The 22,171-nt window shown below is 47.3% G+C and overlaps 1 protein-coding gene across 1 annotated transcript in view; it reads left to right on the top strand.

The window, feature by feature from the left end:
• Positions 1–8,255: 8,255 nt before the first annotated feature.
• LOC307091702 (single-stranded DNA-binding protein 3-like) overlaps positions 8,256–22,171 on the top strand; it is a gene marked incomplete at its 3' end in the record, with an annotated part of 23,676 nt that continues 9,760 nt past the window's right edge. Inside the window, exons 1-2 of the mRNA XM_079759352.1 lie at positions 8,256–8,403; positions 17,528–17,600. Of these exons, the coding sequence (XP_079615478.1) occupies positions 8,348–8,403; positions 17,528–17,600 (129 nt within the window). The remainder of the gene's footprint in view (positions 8,404–17,527; positions 17,601–22,171) is intronic.

Genomic DNA, 22,171 nt, shown 5'->3' with positions numbered 1-22,171 from the left:
AGAGAGAGAGAGAGAGAGAGAGAGAGAGAGAGAGAGAGACCAAGAGGGAGAATGCAAGTGGGGTAAAGAGTTGATATTTGTGTCTGTGTGTTTGTGTGTGTGTGCGTTTGCTCACATGTGTATGAGTGTGTGGTTTGTGTGTGCATGCATGGGTGTGCACATGCGCGGGCGAATCTTCACATGCGCGTCGGTGCATGCGTGCACATGCTCACATGTGAGTGTAGGTGGAGCAGCTCGCGGCTGTGTTGGCAGCTTCACCTCCAGTGATGCAACTTCATAGCCACATCACGCAGGCCCCCCCTAGCCCCCCTCTAGCCCCCCTCTGGCCCTCCTCTAGCCCCCCTCTAGCCCCCCTCTAGCCCTCCTCTAGCCCCCCCTAGCCCTCCTCTGGCCCTCCCCTAGCCCTCCTCTAGCCCTCCTCTAGCCCTCCTCTAGCCCTCCTCTAGCCCCCCTCTGGCCCTCCCCTAGCCCTCCCCTAGCCCTCCCCTAGCCCTCCTCTAGCCCTCCTCTAGCCCTCCTCTAGCCCTCCTCTAGCCCCCCTCTGGCCCTCCCCTAGCCCTCCTCTAGCCCTCCTCTAGCCCCCCCTAGCCCTCCTCTAGCCCTCCTCTAGCCCCCCCTAGCCCCCCCTCCTCTAGCCCTCCTCTAGCCCTCCTCTAGCCCTCCTCTAGCCCTCCTCTAGCCCTCCCCTAGCCCTCCTCTAGCCCTCCTCTAGCCCCCCTCTGGCCCTCCCCTAGCCCTCCTCTAGCCCCCCTCTAGCCCCCCTCTAGCCCCCCTCTGGCCCTCCTCTAGCCCTCCTCTAGCCCCCCCTAGCCCTCCTCTAGCCCTCCCCTAGCCCCACACCAGGCCCCGGGCCAGGGGGGGGTGTGGTGTACACGCTTTGAACCCGCTGAGACCCGGGCACCACATGGTGAGAGAGGGAGAGAGAGAGAGAGAGAGAGAGAGAGAGAGAGAGAGGGGGGTGCCACTGGCACCTCGCATTAGCTCTAGTTTAACCCCTCCCCCACCTCCCTCCCTCTCGGCTCTCTCATGGTAATCTGACCCCTTCTCTTTGAATCCTTCTCTGAGCAACACAACCCATACATTCTGCTGGCAGGGATGGAGCGACGAGAGAGAGAGAGAGAGAGAGAGAGAGAGTGATGGGGGAGAGTGATGGTAATGGGTAATGGAAAGAGAGATTGACACAGATTGACAGGGTGGGAGTTTAAAAGATGAATAGATGGTTCAAGAGGAAGACCAAGATTAGTAAATCTTAAGCAGCAAGTTAAGCATTTTAAGTCGGAGGGAAAGAATGACGTCAGTAAAATAAAATAACGAGCGAAAGAGTGAGTTGGACAGTGCTATATAGTTAAAGGAAGAGTAAGAAAGAGAGGGCACGAAGAAATAAAAAGGGTGAGAGAAAGAGTGAAGTAAAGAGTGCTATAGAGTGAAAGGAAGAGTAAGAAAGAGAGGGCACGAAGAAATAAAAAGGGTGAGAGAAAGAGTGAAGTAAAGAGTGCTATATAGTTAAAGGAAGAGTAAGAAAGAGAGGGCACGAAGAAATAAAAAGGGTGAGAGAAAGAGTGAAGTAAAGAGTGCTATATAGTTAAAGGAAGAGTAAGAAAGAGAGGGCACGAAGAAATAAAAAGGGTGAGAGAAAGAGTGAAGTAAAGAGTGCTATAGAGTGAAAGGAAGAGTAAGAAAGAGAGGGCACGAAGAAAAAAAAAGGGTGAGAGAAAGAGTGGCGTAAAGAGTGCTATAGAGGGAAAGGAAGAGTAAGAAAGAGAGGGCACGAAGAAATAAAAAGGGTGAGAGAGAGTGAAGTAAAGAGTGCTATATAGTTAAAGGAAGAGTAAGAAAGAGAGGGCACGAAAAAATAAAAAGGGTGAGAGAAAGAGTGACGTAAAGAGTGCTATAGAGTGAAAGGAAGAGTAAGAACGAGAGGGCACGAAGAAACGAAAAGGGTGAGAGAAGAGTGAAGTAAAGAGTGCTATAGAGTTAAAGGAAGAGTAAGAAAGAGAGGGCACGAAGAAATAAAAAGGGTGAGAGAAAGAGTGACGTAAAGAGTGCTATAGAGTGAAAGGAAGAGTAAGAACGAGAGGGCACGAAGAAATAAAAAGGGTGAGAGAAAGAGTGAAGTAAAGAGTGCTATAGAGTGAAAGGAGGAGTAACCAAGAAAGAAAGAAGGGTGGGTGAAAAAGAGTGAGGTAAGGCTGAAGGGAGACGTCATGGCTCACATGTTTCAGCCGTTGGGCCAGGCCTGCTTGTTTGTGGTTCCCGTCTCAAGAGAAGCAGAGATCCACAGTGTGCAGAAACGGAGCGTTTCCCTTCAGGGTCATGAGTTAGACACACGAGAGCGGACGATCGCTGACATTAGAGCAAAGCCCGTCCTCTGCTACTTTACTGTGGGGATCATTTCTCCCTCACACAATGCAGTTGTCATGCAGCCGCAATTCGGATTCCTTCTGCGGAAAAAACCAAGGCAATAAAATAAAAAACATATTAAACACCTCATCCTACGCTCCACTAATTTCTGCTGGATCTGCTCTTTCTGCTTATCTCCCTCCCCAGACCTGTTTAACATGTTGCCCTCATCTTTCTCCAATTAATTGTCTGTCTCCTCCTCTCTGTGTCTCTCTCTCTCACTCCCTCTCCTTCTCTCTGTGTCTCTCTCTCTCACTCCCTCTCCTTCTCTCTGTGTCTCTCTCCCACTCCCTCTCCTTCTCTCTGTGTCACTCTCCCACTCCCTCTCCTTCGCTCTGTGTCTCTCTCTCCCACTCCCTCTCCTTCTCTGTGTCTCTCTCTCCCACTCCCTCTCCTTCTCTCTGTGTCTCTCTCTCCCACTCCCTCTCCTCTCTGTGTCTCTCTCTCCCACTCCCTCTCCTTCTCTCTGTGTCTCTCTCCCACTCCCTCTCCTTCTCTCTGTGTCTCTCTCTCCCACTCCCTCTCCTTCTCTCTGTGTCTCTCTCCCACTCCCTCTCCTTCTCTCTGTGTCTCTCTCCCACTCCCTCTCCTTCTCTCTGTGTCTCTCTCCCACTCCCTTGTATGTAACAACCAGCCTTGTATAATGCAGCCAGTAATGCTGCACCTTTGCTTCACCATTGAAACACGTTGACTGATGTATTGCTATTAGTGGGTTTGTGTGTGTGTATGTGTGTGTGTGTGTACGTTTGCATGTGTGTGAGTGTGCATGTGTTTAACGGAACCATTTAAGATATTTGTGTGAATTCAACACAATTTCTGCGTGTGTGTGTGTGTGTTTGTGTGTCTAGTTTTCTGTGTCTTTGCATACTTGTCTCTGCGTGTGTTTCTGTGTGTGTGTGTCTATATGTGTGTGTGCGTGCAAGGTTGTGTGCCTTCCCAGAGAAGGGAAACTCAAGACCAGTTTCTATATAATTTTTTCTTTCCACCTGTAACCTCTCTCTCTCTCTCTCTCTCTCTCCCTGGTTATAACTCTACTTTTATCCATCCACCGCTCTGTCCTTCCCTCAGCCACCGCAAATCTTTTCCCTCCCTCCCCTCCCTCTTCTCCCTTCCCTCCTCTCCTCTTCCCCCTCCTTCTCCTCCCTGTCCTCTCCTCTCCACTCCTCCCCTCTCTCCTCTCCCCTGTCCCTCTCCCCTCCCTCTCATCTCTCCCCTCCCTTCCTTCTCTCCCCTCCCCTCCTCTCCCCTCCCCCTTCTCCCCTCTGTTGTTAAGTGATGATGCCGCAAACAGAGGATACAGAGAATAGGAGAACAAGAGAACAAGAAGGAGAGGACCTCCATGTATCCCGTCAACCTGTTTCCCTCAGAGTATACAGTATATATACCATGGATACTACAGTAGAGCGTATACTTCATATGTACAGTGTATTTGGAATGGATCCAGCAAAATAGCCCGATATAGATGCCGGTTCAATTGTAACCCATTTATCACACTTACGTTTTTAAATGTGTGAAGGTTAGCACTAATTGTTCTCTGAGAACCTAAATGACGTGTTGAATGAAAATGTTTATAATCATAGAAAACCTTTAAACCTGACTACTGTGTTAATTCTACAACTTCACACGCTACAAAATGCTTATTGCCTTTGGGTTCAGGCTGGGGATAGACTTGGGTTCATTTAGACAGACAATGAGACAGACAGGCAAGCAGTTTCAAGTCTGACACATCAGTCGACCGCTAGAAGTTATATAAGAGAGGGCCCTGAAGCAGGCGATGTTTATCAGGGCTGCATGTGCAGATGTTTTGTTTGTCTTTTCAATGTTTCATACAATGCCTGTCCTAATGTAACATTAACACACGAGATGAAGCAAAGCATTCAGCGTCAGACACAATCAGAACCAGGCCAACACACCCATGCAGTCAAACACATTCCATTTTTAATAGAGAGCGGTAGACATTTGTTTTAAATCAGTACAGACGTGACAGTCAGAAGCTAATAATGCCATGCGTGGGATTGTAATGACTTCAGCTGATGACTTATTGATTGATTTCTGTCTGCGGTAATAATCTTGTATAAGCTGCACGCTTACATGTAAAACAGGATTAAGATCAATGGTTTACACATAGGCCCTGACATTCACTCCCCTATTTCCCCGAAACATGTACAATCACACATATGCACATGTGGACTCTCAAACACACACACACACACACACACACACACACACACACACACACACACACACACACACAGCATGGAGATAAATCTTGATACTGTATGTTTATATATACCCCCCACACCGCCTTTGTTAGTTATGAAACATGTTTTTGTTTCTCTTATTGTTTGTTTTTTGACTGATGTAATTCTAAGATGGAAAGCGAAGCGAGAGAGAGAGAGGGAGAGAGAGAGAGAGAGAGAGAGAGAGACACACACACACACACACACACACACACACACACACACACACACACACACACACACACACACACACACACACACACACACACACAGAGTGGGAGAGAGAGTGAGAGAGCGAGACAGAGGAGGATCCAGAAGACGAGTAAGCTGACTTATCCGCTTATTTTTGTGTCTCTCTCTCTCCACATAAACACACACATGCATGCACACAAACCCACACCCACATACACACACACCAGCGACATGGGGGTCTTTGGGGGGGGGGGGGGGGTTGGAGAGGAATGGACCAGGGTGGCGTGGTGAGTCAGGAGACTGACTCAGAGGCTTCAGGGTGGAGGCTCATTGCTGCCTGATGTTTAGCTGTTTGGGGGATTGTGCACACTCCTTTCCTTGGCCCCAAACCCCACCCCCACTTCTTTCCCCACGCACACAAACACGCATACACAAATGGAGTGCACACACACACACACACACACACAATCTCTCACACACACACACGCCGCACACATACATACAAACACACAAAAACGAACACACAAACACACACACACACACACACACACACAGACACACACACATACACACACATACACACAATTACCATTTATCAAAACACACCTACACAAGACACATGCGTACAAAAAGTGTGTGCATGCACACACTTGTATTAGGTATATTTGCATGCTTGCATAACAAACGGCATGCTACAAAAAGGTACGGCTCACACACACACAAACACAAACACACACAGAAACACACACACACACACGCACAAACACACACACACACAGGGCTCCAGGGAACGTCTCCAGGCAGGTGCTGAGAAATGGACTGAGAAAGGCATCCATTGGCTTGGCATTGAATTATTCAACCTGTGATTAATTATAATTTGGCCCCACAATGGCAGGGCTGGGGGAATTCTTCTGTCTATCTGCAATATATTGTGCTTTTCTTTGCTACAGGCAGTACAGCGGAATCACTGCATACCTGTATGTTTAATCTTGAACCCTTCACTGAGCCCCTACCGGCTGAATGAGTTGCATCGCATACAAGTTGTATAATCAACACGAGTGGGGGGGCTCCCCCCTGTTATACGTTATATTTAGTAGCAGAGCATATTTCACACACGACGTGACGCAGTGAAGGGAGTCCACAACTTTTACCAGAAACTTCAGGATGGATGTCTTTCCCCTCTGGATAGTTGGTGGTGTTGGACAGCCAGACTGACAACCATAACAGCAGAGTCCAGAAGAGAGACTGACAAAAGAAAGAAATAAAGGCACGATGTGATTGTGACGTAGAGAGATAGACAGATATCCAAAGAAACAGACATATTTGATAAGTTATGTCCTCTCTGTGGGCAGTTCATTATCCCACTAGGAATACTAGTTTACTAATACATGCTAATACTAATACACGGTGTAAACACACAAAGGCACGCACACCAACACACTCCTGTTTTTACACAATCAGGCTGAAGATATCTGCGGTGGAATCACATTCCACTCCGAGGTGGGGCATTATTACAGCCTCAACTGTCGTAGGCATAACAGGGTGTTATACTGGGTGGAAACAATGTTGACAATGTCATGTCTCGCTGTCTTACTAATCATCGGCGATCCAATCTGCAGGAAATATGTTTTCTTAAGGGCTTTCTTCTTGCTCTTGCCTACTTCCTGCCTCTTAGTCTGAAAATCGTTATCGCTGATGCGTGTGCATATCTGAGTGTCCTAGCTCTACGTTTAAGTCACGAGGATGGAGATATTGATCAATACAGAGGTTCAGTACAGGTGACCCCCCCCCCCCCCCCCCCCCATTGCTCCTGGGGTTACTCTGAGGAAAGCATGTTAATAAAAGAGCTAATGATATACTAAACGTGAAGATGACCCTGTTTCAGTTGTGCAACATAACCCTTGCGCTGCAATCCCCATAGTTATACAAAGTAGTTCAAAGTATTATAAAGACTGCATAGTTCCACAACAGTATTGCTGATTTTACATTTCCGTGTTCATCAAAAGGCATTTTATGTTACGGTTGACTGGAGATTTTAATAGCACAGATATTTTACCGCCTGGAGACATTCCTCGCTAAGTGTGTGTGAAAACTAAATATCTACCCAGGTGTACTGAATTATAAATACAAACAACAACAAAAGAGGTACAAATCTTCAACCGTGTACCTTTTAAAATGCACTTAAAATGTATGTGTTGGTAAACGTCCCAGAGCGCTGCCATAGTCAATGAAAGTATCTAAAGTTTACTGCATTTACTGCAGGCATCACTTCTCTGCATCAATAAATAGGACTACATTAGTTATGTATTCTTCTCTGGGTTCATTTGTTTTATTAAGATGCCAACGGGATTCTATTTCACCCAACATACGTGTGAGACAGGAATCTGATGTCGAGGAGAATGGAACAACCTCTTGTGAAACAAGTCTGTCAGATAGTTGCAGACTTGTCCGCCCCTTTCCACACATAAAGCACGTTACCTGCACTGTGTAAACATAGGCCACTGCAGGGTACGGCATGTTGACACTGAGGTAGGCCATAGGAGGTAAAACCGGATGTCAACACACACTGGCACTCTAATGTACTGATACGATAACTTACCCGATAGTACAGAGAAAAACAATAATATAACCTCAACTGGTCCTGGTTTGGACATTGACCCCAAATAATGCTGTTGTAAGTCACATGCAAATCGGCATCTTATGTAATTCACTGCTTCTTATTTCTTTCCCAGTGTGTTGTGCTGGTTGATGTGGGCTGTGGTGTGGCCGGCTGTGGATTACCTACTTCAACACATGAGTGCATTGTGATGATAAATAAAGGTATATGTTCCCGCTAACCATGTTACATTGGGCCCTCATGTTTGAGCCATCGTTCGTTATCTAACCGCCAAATGTTATTATCCAACCCTTTCCAACTAAAACATTAATTTTATTCTAATTTCAGGCAAATTAAATATCTGAGCGATTAGCTTTTGATTCAGCCACATCAGGACTTCAGCATTGGTTAATCTATCCAGGCCACATACTTTGGCAGATTCCTTTTAAATAAATCAACTAAAGTCAACGGAGTAAACAGAAGCGAGTGTCCTCATTAGTGCCGACTTACTGACAATTTAACAGTACGTATTGTATACCGAGAGATCGTAGCCTTTACTAGTTCCTTGAAAAGATGGGGCCCGAATTACAGACTTTGTCGAGCCTGCTTTTTCTGCTTTTCACCATGGCCAGTAAACAAGAAGTGTGCGTTCCCCTTTAAGAAGCCCCCACCGTTGCGCAGCGGAGGGAGGTCGAACACATCTCTGGAACAGCGGCTGAGAAGAAAAAAAAAACCAACAACGGACGGTTTCAAGTCCCCCCAATAGAAACTGTGCCTGATTTGTGGCCAATGTTGGAGATGTAAAAAAAGGAGGGGGGAGCAAAAACACTAAAGGGGTAGCTATGGAGATGGAGCGTTTTCCTGGCTGCTTTCTTTGACAGGTGTTGAGTAGGGTAAAAGTCTTAAAACAGACTCCAGCATGTACGCCAAAGGTAAAGGAGCTGTCGTCCCTTCCGATAGCCAAGCGAGAGAAAAGTAAGTGAATTACGCACTGTTTAAGAGTGTTACCTGGTCGGGGGGAACTTTCTAAACTAGCGTCCTTTAAAAGGTGTGTGCTGTCCCCGAGCGTCCCGTCCTCCCGGCGCGCGGGCGGCTCTTTAACTTTCTGCGCGTGTCGCTGCACTTTAATCGTCTTTGCTGTGTAATTTGTTAATTGTGTGTGTTTGCGTTATTTGTGCTCACCGGGCAGTATACTTCTGTTCGTATCCGTGCAACATATGCCGGTTATGGTTGTTATTTAGAGAAGGCAGAGGTCTCCGGTAAATGCATGGTACTGTGTTGTGATAAACGGTATTATTATTATTATTCGTATTCGTATTATTAGTATTGTCCCGTTATGGACGGTACCGCTGCTCTGTCCCTCTCCCAGTTGCGTTACTTTGTACGGGGTACATTATCTGGGTGATGTGTTTATTATGTGAATGGATGGAGGGCATGAACGTCCGAGACAAAGTTGAGTGTATGGAGGTTATAAAGTGTGTCCGTGGGGTCCAGATTAAACAGATGTGTGTGGAGGATGGATGGGTCGGGATGATGGGAGGATGGTGTTTATGTTGCGTTATATTTGACATAGGTCGTGAGGAGAAAAGTTTGGTCCCATTCAGCAGTCGGACGGCGGTAGTAAACTTTCAGCATCCCGCTCACATGCAATAGAGCTGCTCGAAGGATGTCTCACTTATTTAAAAAGACAAAGATATCCTAATATTGGGATTTTTTAATTCCTGTCCCTTCTACATGATATAGGCGACCTATGCGTTTCTCCGTCTTACTTTTTATATGAATTGCTTCGTGCACATTCTACCAAACAAAACACAACTGGACCGACCATTGCCTCGTTTTATGTTCTTTTATCTGATCCCCTTTCAGTAAATCTATCTTTGCATTAAGGTCTTTTTGGTATTTTGAAATTATTCACCAATGCTTCGGTTCAACATCCTAAAGCATTAAGCTTATTTTATGATCTATGCTCTATGTCGTTACACGTGTTTCATCCATCCTCCTATGGTTGGCAGTATTGCTGTTGTTACCAGAGCAGGCTGCTGATCACTGATGCCTATTAGGACCCGGGACTGTATTCGCTAGACCCCGGGACTGTATTCGCTAGACCCCCTGTCTCCTCAGCAGCTATGACCACCCCCCCCAAGATATGCCTTCAAATAATCCGCCTTAAAATAGTCTCCTTTTTCTTAAGCATCCTCATTCAGTCGGGTCTTTGTCGCCCCCCCCGCCCCCCCCCCCCCCCCCCCGCCCCCCCCCCATATCAGAATCACTTTGTTGACAAACACAGTGTTGTGCCAGCGCCTGCATCCAGTCGGAGTCCTAAACGGAACGGTCCCACGTGGTTCAGGAGATCTATGAATCAACAGACGATGCTTTGATATTACATCCCTTTATTGAATGTTCACCACGAGCCCCATTCACATGGATGCACGTGTTCACCTGTTGGTTATTACAGTTATTATTGGTGTGTCACAGCAGAGATACAAGACTCACAGGCATTGGGCAAATTTAAATTATTTATTATCTATTTAATAACTAATAATGACCAGTGTGAGGTCACTCCATGAATCACTTCCTCGGTTTAGTTTTTATGCTCACGGGCATGTTTATTGATTATATACAAACAATTATTGGGCATTCTTTAATATAGAAAACTCCTCAACCTTGTATCAATGTATGTGTCAAAAGAGCTCCTATTGTGTGTGAGAGAGAGAGAGAGGGAGAGAGAGAGAGAGAGAGAGAGAGAGAGAGAGAGAGAGAGAGAGGGAGAGGGAGAGGGAGAGGGAGGGAGAGAGAGAGAGTCTAAGTGGTGTCCAGGCCTACAGGTAGATTACAGGTAGAAATAATAGATGGCGTTTGGCCTTCCCACTCCACGTCCTGTCACCCTAACCTGCCCTCCCGGGTGTACACGTGTTCCCTTGTAACCGTGGTGCCCACAACAGCTGTCTCGATGCATCACTGAATTAGCCCCAGCCTCATTTGCATATTCATATGGTCACATACATATTCAGATATTAAGAGAAGAACGCCGTGCGGGGCCTAATCAGGCTGAATCAGACCCTCTCGTTTTGAGACCCGCAGTCCGTCTAGGTCCCGGGATGCTGCCACCCCATTGGCTGGTTGATTGAGTCCTAGGGCAAGGCATTAATGCCATCAGTTTAAGAGGTATATGCTGTTGGTGCCTTTGTTTCACTGCATGGGGAAGTAAAGCACTAGGATGTATTATGTTAGAGTAATGCTGGGCAATACTGACCAACGTTTGTATTTTTAGACTACTTAGTACTAATATATTTTATCATTATATGACGTGAGCTTCAAAATTTAATCCTGAACAATGCAACATAGGATTGTCAGGATTAAAATTATATCGGACTTAAAAATGTTATTTTGAATATCTCCACCTAGTATTGTGATGCATGTTTCATTTATTTAGTGTACAATGAACGTTAAAATCAAAGAGTTAAAATCAATCAATCGGGTCAAATATAGATTTGTACCAATTTTTTCCAGCACATTCTAGAAGCGCTTTCTAGAATGGCATATGCCGACTGTGGCTTGCACCGTGTTTCTGTCAAACACACTGTCAAAGTCAAGTTTCTTGTCCATTCAGAGCTCCCGGCCAATGACAATGGCAATATCTTTGGTCTGATTTACTCAAATTGAACCAGTGGAATACCCCACTTAGTTTTTGAAATGTTTGCAAACACACTAATCAATATAATTGACATGTGTGCAGTACTAAGAACAATTCACCCCAAATGGTTGAAGTGACATTGAACTAGAATAAATGGAGAAGTTGTGTAATAAACGTCCCCACGTTTAGGTTGTTACCTGTGGTCTTCTCTGTGCACGTGTCTGTGCAACTCTTACAACTGTATGCACTGATGGTTCTGCACACTTTGGGCATTGCTGTAGAAGTCCATGAAACCTACCAAAGTTGTTTATTTTTTAATAAGAACCACAAGTTTTACATCTTGCTTTTAATACCGAGCAAGTTCATCACTTGTTTCAATTGTGTGTGCTTGCGTGTGTGTGTGTGTCTACAGATGTGTGTATCTCTCGATAGTGTATAATGAACCTGGTTGAGTGTTATTCAGTAGAGCCTTCACTAGAGTGGAGAGGACATAGTGGAGAAATTAAAATGAAAATAATGAATTATGTTCATCGCCATCAAGTTGGCCTGAGTCGAGACAAAACCGATTTTACTACGATTTTCGCTTTATTGACGTCTTACCAACGACTCCGGCACCGAGCACAGATTCAGTAGTGTAGTGAAGATCACATGGGTGTAGGTTTGGGTGGGGGTGGGGTGACGGTGTCCGGAGATGGTGCAGCTTCTGTAATGGCTCATCCTTGAGAATCCTTAAAGAGAGACAGAAGGGATGAGGTGTACAGCTGAGGTGAAACACGCAGAAAAGTTGATGCCCTTGTGACCAAAAAACGTAATTACTGTCGCTCTTTTATTTTACTCTGGAGTTTATTTAATTTGATTTGATTCATAAAGAGCTCTTAAAATGAATGTTACCTCATTATTCAGTAATTGGAACCTCGGTAAATTTCCCAATGAAAAGGGATCCATTCATAATAAAATGCAATAGTTTAGCTGGCAAACTTATCTTTGTTCAAGCACAGCCTCTCAGGGTTTCCTAGAATCGTATTATTTTGAATCATTCCCTTACACAACGTGTTGGCCTCGTCAGGAGGGCCGACCAATCCGAGAAGACCGTTTGTTCAAGGGGGCCGGGGGCGTTCCACAGTTTAGAACTACAACAACGCTGGTTTCTGGTGATGGTCACATGGATGAAGCATCGGCTTTAACAACCAAAGAGGTTACACAACGGAAATGGGCCCAGTATTGTCCTGGTCACACTGGAACCAGAAACCTGGTGGATGGTCGGGAGCTACTGGTGGAGTTGTGAACCACCACCCTTCACCTCATTGTGACTGGTTTCCCTCAGGCTACTGGGAGCCCTGCTCACGTCTGTGATATGACCGATGCTTCTGCTTATTAACTGAACCTTCTGGAACAGTCACATGCTGATAGCAGATAGAGATTTGGTTGCCTTTTACTTTGGCTTATTGCTTTGTGTAGCTCATTGATCATTTGCTATTATCATGTTTATGTCTGCTCCCTTATTGGACGACCAGCCTTGCGTAGAGCGTGGATCTCTCCCTCTCCTTTCGCTTTCCGTCCCCATAAGGTTTTTTGGGAATGTTTTACTGTAAATGTAAAGAGCTTGGTTTTAGGGCGTCCTGCATGGTTGAACTGAATGGGGCAGTGTGATCCTCCTTTGAGGCTGAAGTCGAGGTTCGTAGGACAACACCAATAAATGTGACTTTTTTTCGTCATGGAATGTTTGGTTTTTATTTGCGATTGCAAAAACAAAAACATGAAAATGGGGAGATATGCGTCGAGGGTTTAATGAGTTTGTTTTGAACACAGGGGTCCCTTCGCATCGTGCCTATTCTCCGGGCCCCTCCTGTCTATTTACACGCACTTTAATGGAGATCTTCAGGCCTGAATGCATGGTTTTGATTCGGCACAGATGGCTCCATCGTTCGCATTCTGCCCCTTTTGAGGAGTGCATAAAGAAGCCCACTCTTGCATCGGCAGAGAAACCTCGACTCCGCCAGTCAAGCACCCCCCCCCGTGTTTACCCCCCGTCTCTCTCTCACACTGACTGTGTTTTCATTCATACGTGTCAACAGCCAATTAATCGAGCTTTACACTGAAATGCGTTTGGAGAATCTCTGCAAATGTTTGAGTTTTCCCTCACTGGGAGAAACGGAGACAGATATCGGAGGCTACACGCTGGAAGTTTTCGGAGCGTGGCGATGGGGGCCATAATGTGTTGTGTATGTTTATTATTTGTCTTGTAGAAGATGAAGAAAAAGAATGATAAGAGATGTTCTTTATGCAAGAGAAGGGATGCGTTTATTACATACTAGGTAGAAGAGCAATGACTTTCCTTTTTGGACTTGAAACGGAAGAAATGGGGTCCACGTTTGGAGAGGTTCAAGAGGTGTTTCCTCCTCTTTAAGTTGAAGGATGTGAGTGGCTTCACAGTTTGTTGGAGGATGTTATTAGAAAGTGATGTGATAAATGCAAATGTAAGAACCCATGCAAATGATGTGTCCACCTTAGGTAGTCATGGGTACACTTAAATTCGAGAGCCTTCAAACAATGTTTCTGGCAATGGTGTCAATGAGGAAAGGCAATGGTGTACTGACGTGCACAGCACACTCACACACATGCATATGTGCATGATCGCACACGTGTAAGCATTAACCCATGGGGTTGAAAAAAAAAACAATTTTAAGATTCAAATTGATCCTAATTTGATCGATTGGTTATTGATTCATCAAATCCGAAGACTGAGCATTTATTTAAATCTTTTTTTTATCATGGGCTTTTTTGTGTTTTAACGAGAGACGGGAAGGCAGGTTGGAGCAGAGAGGGTAATACATGTTACCTGGGACGAAAGGCAGGAATCAAACCTGGGTCACCCCAAGGCACACTGCCTCCAACCGAGATTCAGTATGATGAAAGACCCCCGACCAAATCGAAATCGGAAATCGGACAGTATCGGGACCTTGTGAGGCAGAATCAAATTAATTCGGGAAATCTTTGGCGATACCCAGTCCTAGCCTCGGAAATGTAGAAGAGAGCCGGTCCACTGAAATAGGCTCCCAGTACCCCCCATCACCACAGGTACCTCCCCCCCCCATCCAGAACACCTCCATCTCCCTGCTCCTTCAGACGATCCTGACCTCCACACATCAGCCACATGACAAGCCCTAACAGTCCCTGATTCATAACCACTGTTTTTACACAGCCAGCGTTTGCCCATCCACGTACAGGCGTGTGTTTTGCTTGTTACATGGCGGGGCCACATTGATTATGCACACTATATATCTTATTACATCGCTGAAGGATGGAGAGTCTTTGTGAAAGGGGATGTAATAACCAAATCTACTCCATCTCCTACTCCGTGCATACCTTATCTAAGCGAGCCCGTGCTCTGGCTCGTGAATTATTGAAGTAAAGACAGGAGAGGTAATTTGCTAAATGTCTTCGCTAGCTAACGTTGAATTGAGGTACTCGTGTCTCTCTCTCTCTCTCCTCTGTCTCTGTCTCTCTCTCTCTGTCTCTGTCTCTCTCTCTCTCTCTCTTTCTCTCTTTCTCTCTCTCTGTCTCTCTCTCTCTCTCTGTCACTCTGTCTCTCTCTCTGTCTCTCTCTCTCTCTCTGTCTCTGTCTCTCTCTCTCTTTCTCTCTCTGTTTGTCTCTCTCTCTCTCTCTCTGGGGCAGTGTGGGACGCCCCGGGGGCGAGATGCCAGGTGCGATTCCTGGAGACGAGCCGATGTCAAGGAGATCTCCTTGACATGACAGAGAGTCGCGTTAGTGGAGCTGAAGTAGAGGCGGAGGAGAGAGGACGAGAGGCAGAGGAGTAAAGGGGGAGGAGAGAGGAGGAGGAGGAGTAGAGAGGAGGAGTAGAGAGGAGGAGTAGAGAGGAGGAGAGAGGACGAGAGGCAGAGGAGTAAAGGGGGAGGAGAGAGGAGGAGGAGGAGTAGAGAGGAGGAGTAGAGAGGAGGAGGAGTAGAGAGGAGGAGTAGAGAGGAGGAGGAGTAGAGAGGAAGAGTAGAGAGGAGGAGAGAGGGGGAGGAGTAGAGAGGAAGAGAGAGGAGGAGAGAGGAGGAGTAGAGAGGAGGAGAGAGGGGGAGGAGTAGAGAGGAAGATTAGAGCCGCTCTGAGGCCGGTTCTGATCTGGTGAGGTTCAGAGGACGCTGGACAGACAGAGCGATGCTCTTTATGGGTAAAACGGATCGACTGTGAGTCCAGCCTGGCGGAGAGGCCTCTCACGACCCGACAATAAGCCGACCTCTGACCCTTCCCAGGGTGGAAGAGAGGCCGCCTGAAACGGACAGTTTTCAATTGTGAAAGAACAACAAGAGGGAGCAGGGACAGGTTCTCTGTGTAAGCCTCTCATCTCTAATTCATTAGCAACATGTGTGAGCTGTAGTTAACATCGCAGGTTACAGCGGTGAGGCTACCGCAGGTTGATAGGGTATGGCCGTAGCGTTGCAGGCCTCACTCTCATTCACCCCGATTCAGAGGTGAAAAGCGCAGCTAATTTCACTATTTCAGTTGCTTGTGATATCAAATCTGGATGGTTCAAATTGAGAGCAGTATAATCAAATCTCTGTTTTATTTGACAAACATATTGTTTGTACCTAAATATTGTGCTTGTTTTAGTCCTAGGGCAAAGCATTAATGCCGTCAGTTTAAGTGATGCGATGAGTGGTAACCTTGGGCAATATGGACAAAGGTTTGTTTAACTGATGATCACATTTTAGAAGGTATTAATGTAGTTTATAATTTGATGGCATAGGACTCAAGATTGAATTCTGAACAGTGCAACAGAGGTTTGTTCAGACTACAATTATACCAGACTAAACAGTTATTTAGAATAACTGTACCTCATAACAGACAGTCACTCTGCTGTCGAGCAGCCCTCCTCTCCATCGTCTCCGTGGCGACTAGCAGCATCCGTCTGGGAGAGGACCACACCCCCTCTTCCCGTGTTCCCCCTAATGCTTCTGGCAGAGCATCACGAGTGTTCTCCCCTGAAGCCCGGCTTCAAGTGTTTGTCAGATTATACACTGCAACAGGGGCAGGTGGCCCCGCAAACACACACACACACACACACACACACACACACACACACACACACACACACACACAGAGACCCTCACTAAGTGACGTTGTTTCGCCGCCTCTCTCGTGGGAACAGGTGGTGGGGTCTGCCTCTCAGAGTTAAGGCTGATTCGGATGGGGGGGGCGTGTAGGAGGGGAAACCTGCCACTTGGTATTTCACACTAGGAGCTGACCGAATGACTCCTTTCTCTCCCCTTGTGGGATCGAGGTGGCGTCTGGACAGCCTCTTACCAGGGGAGGCTCGATCCTCTGTTTAAACAACAGCCTTTTGACGGCTCTTCCCAGAGCCAACATGTGGGAGACAGGACATGCTGGGAGAGAACACTGTTTTTGATAATGGTTGAGGTTGAGGTTTGGGTGCAAGTAAAGCAAACACAGCATCTGTTGTGACCCATCGAAATAGAGCTTATTTGAGATGATGGGTTCTTTGTGTTGGGGCAATTCTTCTTGCGACCCATGGTCAATAACGCCAAGAAAGTAAATATCTCTAAATGAGTGAAATGTTCAAGTGTTTTGTTTTTGTTGTTTACCTTTACATGTGAGAAGACCAACATGCACTGCTCATGCTCGCTGGGCAGATGGTAATTTAAAGCCAAGGCTTCGAGACTTTGACACCTTTACTTTCAATTTAGATAAAACACCAAATTCTAACCACTTGCATATTAAAAATATACATTTGACATTACTTTTGACATTGAATCGTCAGTGAGAAATGTAAATGTCTAAAGTAAATGTGGCCACCTGACGGATTTGACCGAAAAACAAAGGTGATTACAGAAGTGACAAGTCACCTCGGAAAAGTTTTGATGTGTCCTCATCTCCATATCCAAATATTGACATTGAATACGATCTCGGAAATCCAGTAAAGGATTTCATCCATTTCTCTGTCTGTGTGTGGCATCTGCTGGATTTGGTGTCGGAGTCGGGGCCTACTTGAACCCCAGGGAGATGGCAGTGTGCCACTGAGGCTTCTGATGGCAGAACAGTAGATCTCGAATCACACAATCCCCAACCCCTCGTCGAGCTGCTAATCTCTGTACAGTAAAACCTGTCCAATACCAACACTGTCTCAAACAGCATGGAGGAACGAGGGAGCAAGCTGTACACATCGGCTGTGTTCTATTTGTGTTGTTGTTGCTTATACCGTGCGCACACTGGAGAATCCCTGAGATCGCACGGTAACGAATCAACACAGGTTTTTCCGGCGTTTCAGTTACGCGAGGTGCTTTGGGTCGTCAGTTTGTCGAAGAGAAAATGTCAACAATTAAAATTGCAACACTGACCTCTCTCTCTCTCGCTCCCTCTCTCTCTCCCTTTCCCGTTTCTCCTATCCTCCTCTCTGTCTCTCGACCACACCCCTCTCCTCTCTCTCCCTCTCTCAGGTTAGCTTTATATGTGTACGAGTATTTGCTTCACGTCGGCGCACAGAAATCAGCACAGACCTTCCTGTCAGAGGTAAGAACCGCTCTCTCTCTTTCTCTCTCTCTCTCTCTCTCTCTCTCTCTCTCTCTCTCTCTCTCTCTCTCTCTCTCTCTCTCTCTCTCTCTCTCTCTCCTTCTCTCACACGAGTTTCCTGGGGCCAGTGCATGAATGGGATTCCTTCTCTATTGTGTTTGCCGTTGGGATGGAATCTACATTATGGGCTGGCGCGGGGTCACCGTGACAACTGCTGCACTTAACGTCGTACAGTTTGGACCGACATCGTCTCAACGTTTGTGTCGTTGACGTGTGGCGAAAGCAACGTTTCACCAAGGCTCTGTTCTTCAAAATTGAAAAGTTTTAATGATCAAACACACAGAAACGTCTCCTACGGATTAATTAGATGATAGTGTTGTTATTGTGGAGGATTATCTCAGATCAGACGATAAATACACACAAATAACCTCATGGAAAATCGGCTTAAGATGTTCTTAAAGGGTATTGATTAATTAAGAAAAATATGTTTCAGAAGCCAAGCTTAGCCTTGGTCCAGGTGACGTACACAACCGCGGATTGAATGAAATACGAACCGCTGGTCTGGCCCCCCCCCCCCCCCCAACGGTCAGCGAGGAAAGGTCTCTAATGTGTTGCATCCTCTTCTTAATGGACATCCTTCCTGCTAATGCTTCCCCCCCCCCGCCCCGTCCTGCCTGGCTCTGCTCATCTCCCCTCCCTCCCAGACACACTGCATTTCTTCACTGGAAGCCAAACGCACTCGTACCCCACAGCGGTAACACTGCCCCCCTCAGCTGTGGGACCCCCCCCACCATCGCCGCCCCGCCCTATATAGGGGGCAACGCTGCATTCCTGTGAGGTTTAAAAAAGATGTGACCTGTGTGTAGGAATACTCTTGCATTACATAGGCTGTGTAAAGATTGTTTTGTATTTTAAATAGCGTGCTAGTATGATTGAGGAGACGGCCGTCCAATCGAGGGGCAGCTCACTGTCAAAAGGCGGGTCTGATTCGACCTCCTTGCGTTTACATTCAGGGCATTTAGCAGACGCTTTTATCCAAAGCGACTTACAATAACTCCATTTGTCAGAAGAATGATAAACAATGATATATTCGGGTCAGAGTAAGGATGTTCATAGAACCAAGTGCCAAGCACTAACAATCACTAGGTTAACCCATTCCCCGTATACAACAAAGATAGCTAGGATAAGATGCTACATAACTAAATACGACACACAATAAGTGCATACATTGAGTGCCAGGACGTACCACATACAATGCGTGCGTAGGAGGTGTGGGAGTGGGGGTTGCTATGCAGAGTCCAGGTGATGGTGAAGTGTGTCTTGAGTCTTTTTGTGGAGGCTGGTGAGCGACTCTGCGGTCCGGCCGTCGTCAGGGAGCTCGTCCCATCACTGCGGGGGCCCCCCGGACTCAGCCTGAGTACGGAGCCGCTGACCCTTGACCCCTCTTGCGTTCAGCGGCAGAGGGCCGGGCGGAGGTGGTAACACCGTCATAGCCAGAGGCCGTCTTTTTACACAAGGCAGTTTTAAGTAGCATGTGCCGTTGATGATTTATAGAAATGAAGGGTTGTTAGGCAGACGCCGGAGGGAAAATAAAGTCGTTTAAGATGTAATTTCAGTTGACGACTTGCAAATTGCAACTCATAAACTCGTTTTTTTCTTTGTCCGGCCAGTGGCTGTTTTTCTTTTGTGCGGTTGTGTTATCCAAAGCCTTTCGATTAATGGGCTTCATAACAGCAGAGCTGGCCTTATTGGTTTTGAACTAATTAGGTATTAAAAAAAATAGCTCAGTTTTATTACTGTGTTTTAATTGGTATTGCATATTCATCGCACAGGTACGATAAAGGTAACTTTTTCAAGGTTTTTTCAAGACCCTTTCTGGACGCTGAGCACACTGGATGGCGGCTCGCTCAACCAGTTTGTGATTGGATCGCGGGGGGGGGGGGGGGGGGGGCACACTCCTAGTGCCCAATCGCAAGGGGCCGTGGAAGTCTAGCGTTATGACTGACATGACATCCAGTGCTCTTGAGACAGACACTCACACACTCACACACACACACACACACACTCACACACACACACACACGATGACCGTTGGCTTTGAGAGAGTGAACTGAGGACTAAACGTGGGCAGAGGGGTCGGGTTTAACGGGACACCCATCCCGTGGGAGACGGCGTTCCCTGACATGTCTCCGTGCCAAAACAAAAACGGAGCCAAGCGTTTTGTTTTAATCGAAGCATGTTTGTTCGAACCATGTTTGATTTGGATCTCGGCGCCGCGCCAAGCCGGGCGTGAGGGCGGGGGAGCGCGGCCCGACGGCAGAATACCCCCCTCCCTGTCAGCCCCTACCGCCAGCACGACCACCTTAAAGGAACGCAAGGGGGTTACGGACCCCTTAAGTCCATGCGGACCCTCCTTGAGTCCACCCCAAGGGCCTGACGCGCGCCTCCTAAGAATTGTAACCTTCCGTCGGGGCGACGCAGCAGCAAGGGCTGTGATTGGTCCGCTCACTTACACCCGACGCAGAGCCAGAAGAGGTCCACGACTGCGTCGAAGCGTCTGCGTGGTCCCTGCGTTGCTTGACGCGGGACCACAATCAGCCCTTAAGTGTGATTAGCCGTTACAAGCCGATTTGAAAATCTGCCTCTTCTGAAATCACAAGTGGGCGTGTCCACCTAGCTGTGTGCTGGAAAGATCAGCCTACCAGCCTACCCAGTGGACTGAAGCAAACGTTGCTCATCTATCCGTCCTACATCTAGGTGGACACGCCCACTTGTGATGTCAGAAGAGGCCGATTTTCAAAACGGCTTGTAACTGCTAATCACACTCACACCTGGTGGTGTAATGTGTTACCATTAAGAAGCAGTGACCCAGAAAACGCTGAAACGAATCAAGCAGAAGGAATTACAGAATTGGATACCTAGAACCACTTCTATGAATAGACCGCAGCTAGCCGGCACCAAAAAAACCAAAGGATTTATTTCATTAGAAAAAAGAAATAAAATCAACCCACGGCAAACATGGATATCTCCGCCAGCGGCGGTGGTGGTGGTGGTGGTGGTGGTGGTGGTGGTGGTGCTCGTGGTGGTGGAGGTGGTGGTGGTGGTGGAGGTGGTGGTGGTGGTGGAGGTGGTGGTGGTGATGGTGGTGGAGATGGTGGTGGAGGTGGTGGTGGTGGCGGTGGTGGTGGAGGTGATGGTGGTGAAGGTGGTGGTGTTGGTGATAGTTGCGGTGGTGGTGGTGAAGGTGGGGGTGATGGTTTGGGTGGTGGTGAAGGTGGTGGTGTTGGTGATAGTTGCGGTGGTGGTGGTGGAGGCGGTGGTGATGGTTTTGGAGGTGGTGAAGGTGGTGGTGTTGGTGATAGTTGCGGTGGTGGTGTTGGTGGTGGGGGTGATGGTTTGGGTGGTGGTGAAGGTGGTGGTGTTGGTGATAGTTGCGGTGGTGGTGTTGGTGGTGGGGCTGGCGGTGGTACTGGGGGGTCGGGTGCTCGCAGCTGACAGCCAGGAGGGAGGAGGGCTGAGATATGAGGGCGAGCCGGCGGAGACGCGCGGGCAGATGAAGGGGCCGGCGAGAGGAGAGGCTGCTGATTGCAGCGCCTCTTGGCTGAACCGCTCCCAGACATCGAGGGTTATTGGTGAGCCTCTAGAAGGAGGTTAAGTTCTGGGTCAACTGCGGACTAGAGGCACATAGGAGGCACGCACTGACGCACACAACACACACACAACACACACACACACACACACAATGTCCGAGGGCCGGAAATAACCCATAGGAGGCACGCACTGACACACACAACACACACACACAACACACACACAACACGCACACACATGATGTCCGAGGGCCGGAAATAGCACATAGGAGGCACGCACTGACGCCCACAACGCACACACAACACACACACACACGATGTCCGAGGGCCGGAAATAACAAGGCGTGCACGGCACAGGGAGATGGATGGAAAAATAGAGATGTACGCACGCACGCAAGTAGAGTCAGATAGACAACAGATTCAAACCCATCTAGACACACGAGCAAACGAGAATCACATCAATCCCTGACTCATTCATTCAGACATTAATACACCCACGCACACTCTCACAGTCACACAGACCCTCAAACAAACACACACTCAAACAGACCCTAAAGGGAGAATCAACACCCCCCCCCCCCACAAACACAACAACATTGGGTCTCACAAAGTGCTGGTGAACATCTCTGTGTTCTTTTGGAGTGAAATGTACAAAGTTGGTAAACGGTTATGATCTCAGATAAATACAAGAGGTCTGCAACTTTCAGGCCAAAATGGGGTTGAGTGGGTTTGAAGAACGTTTGACCGTGTCCCTCAGACATGCTCTGATGGAACCCAACGCTTCGGGTTCAAACTTTTAAGACTTCGGCACAAGAGCTCGCATCAGATCGCATCTTTTGAAACTGGTAGGCGGAACACGTCTCCTGCTGTAACGGGGGTTGACTTTAAACAAACACAGACCGGATCCAGGACATTAAGTTGAGATACTCTGGCATTAGTTTCCCAGCCCGTGTACATTCGAGTCTCCCTCCTTTTGTTCGA

Source organism: Pollachius pollachius (genome assembly GCF_949987615.1).
Source record: "Pollachius pollachius genome assembly, contig: scaffold_189, whole genome shotgun sequence".
Classification (NCBI taxonomy): Eukaryota; Metazoa; Chordata; class Actinopteri; order Gadiformes; family Gadidae; genus Pollachius; species Pollachius pollachius.
The sequence above is the reverse complement of the archived record's forward strand: the minus strand, read 5'-3'. Positions and strand labels throughout refer to the sequence as shown.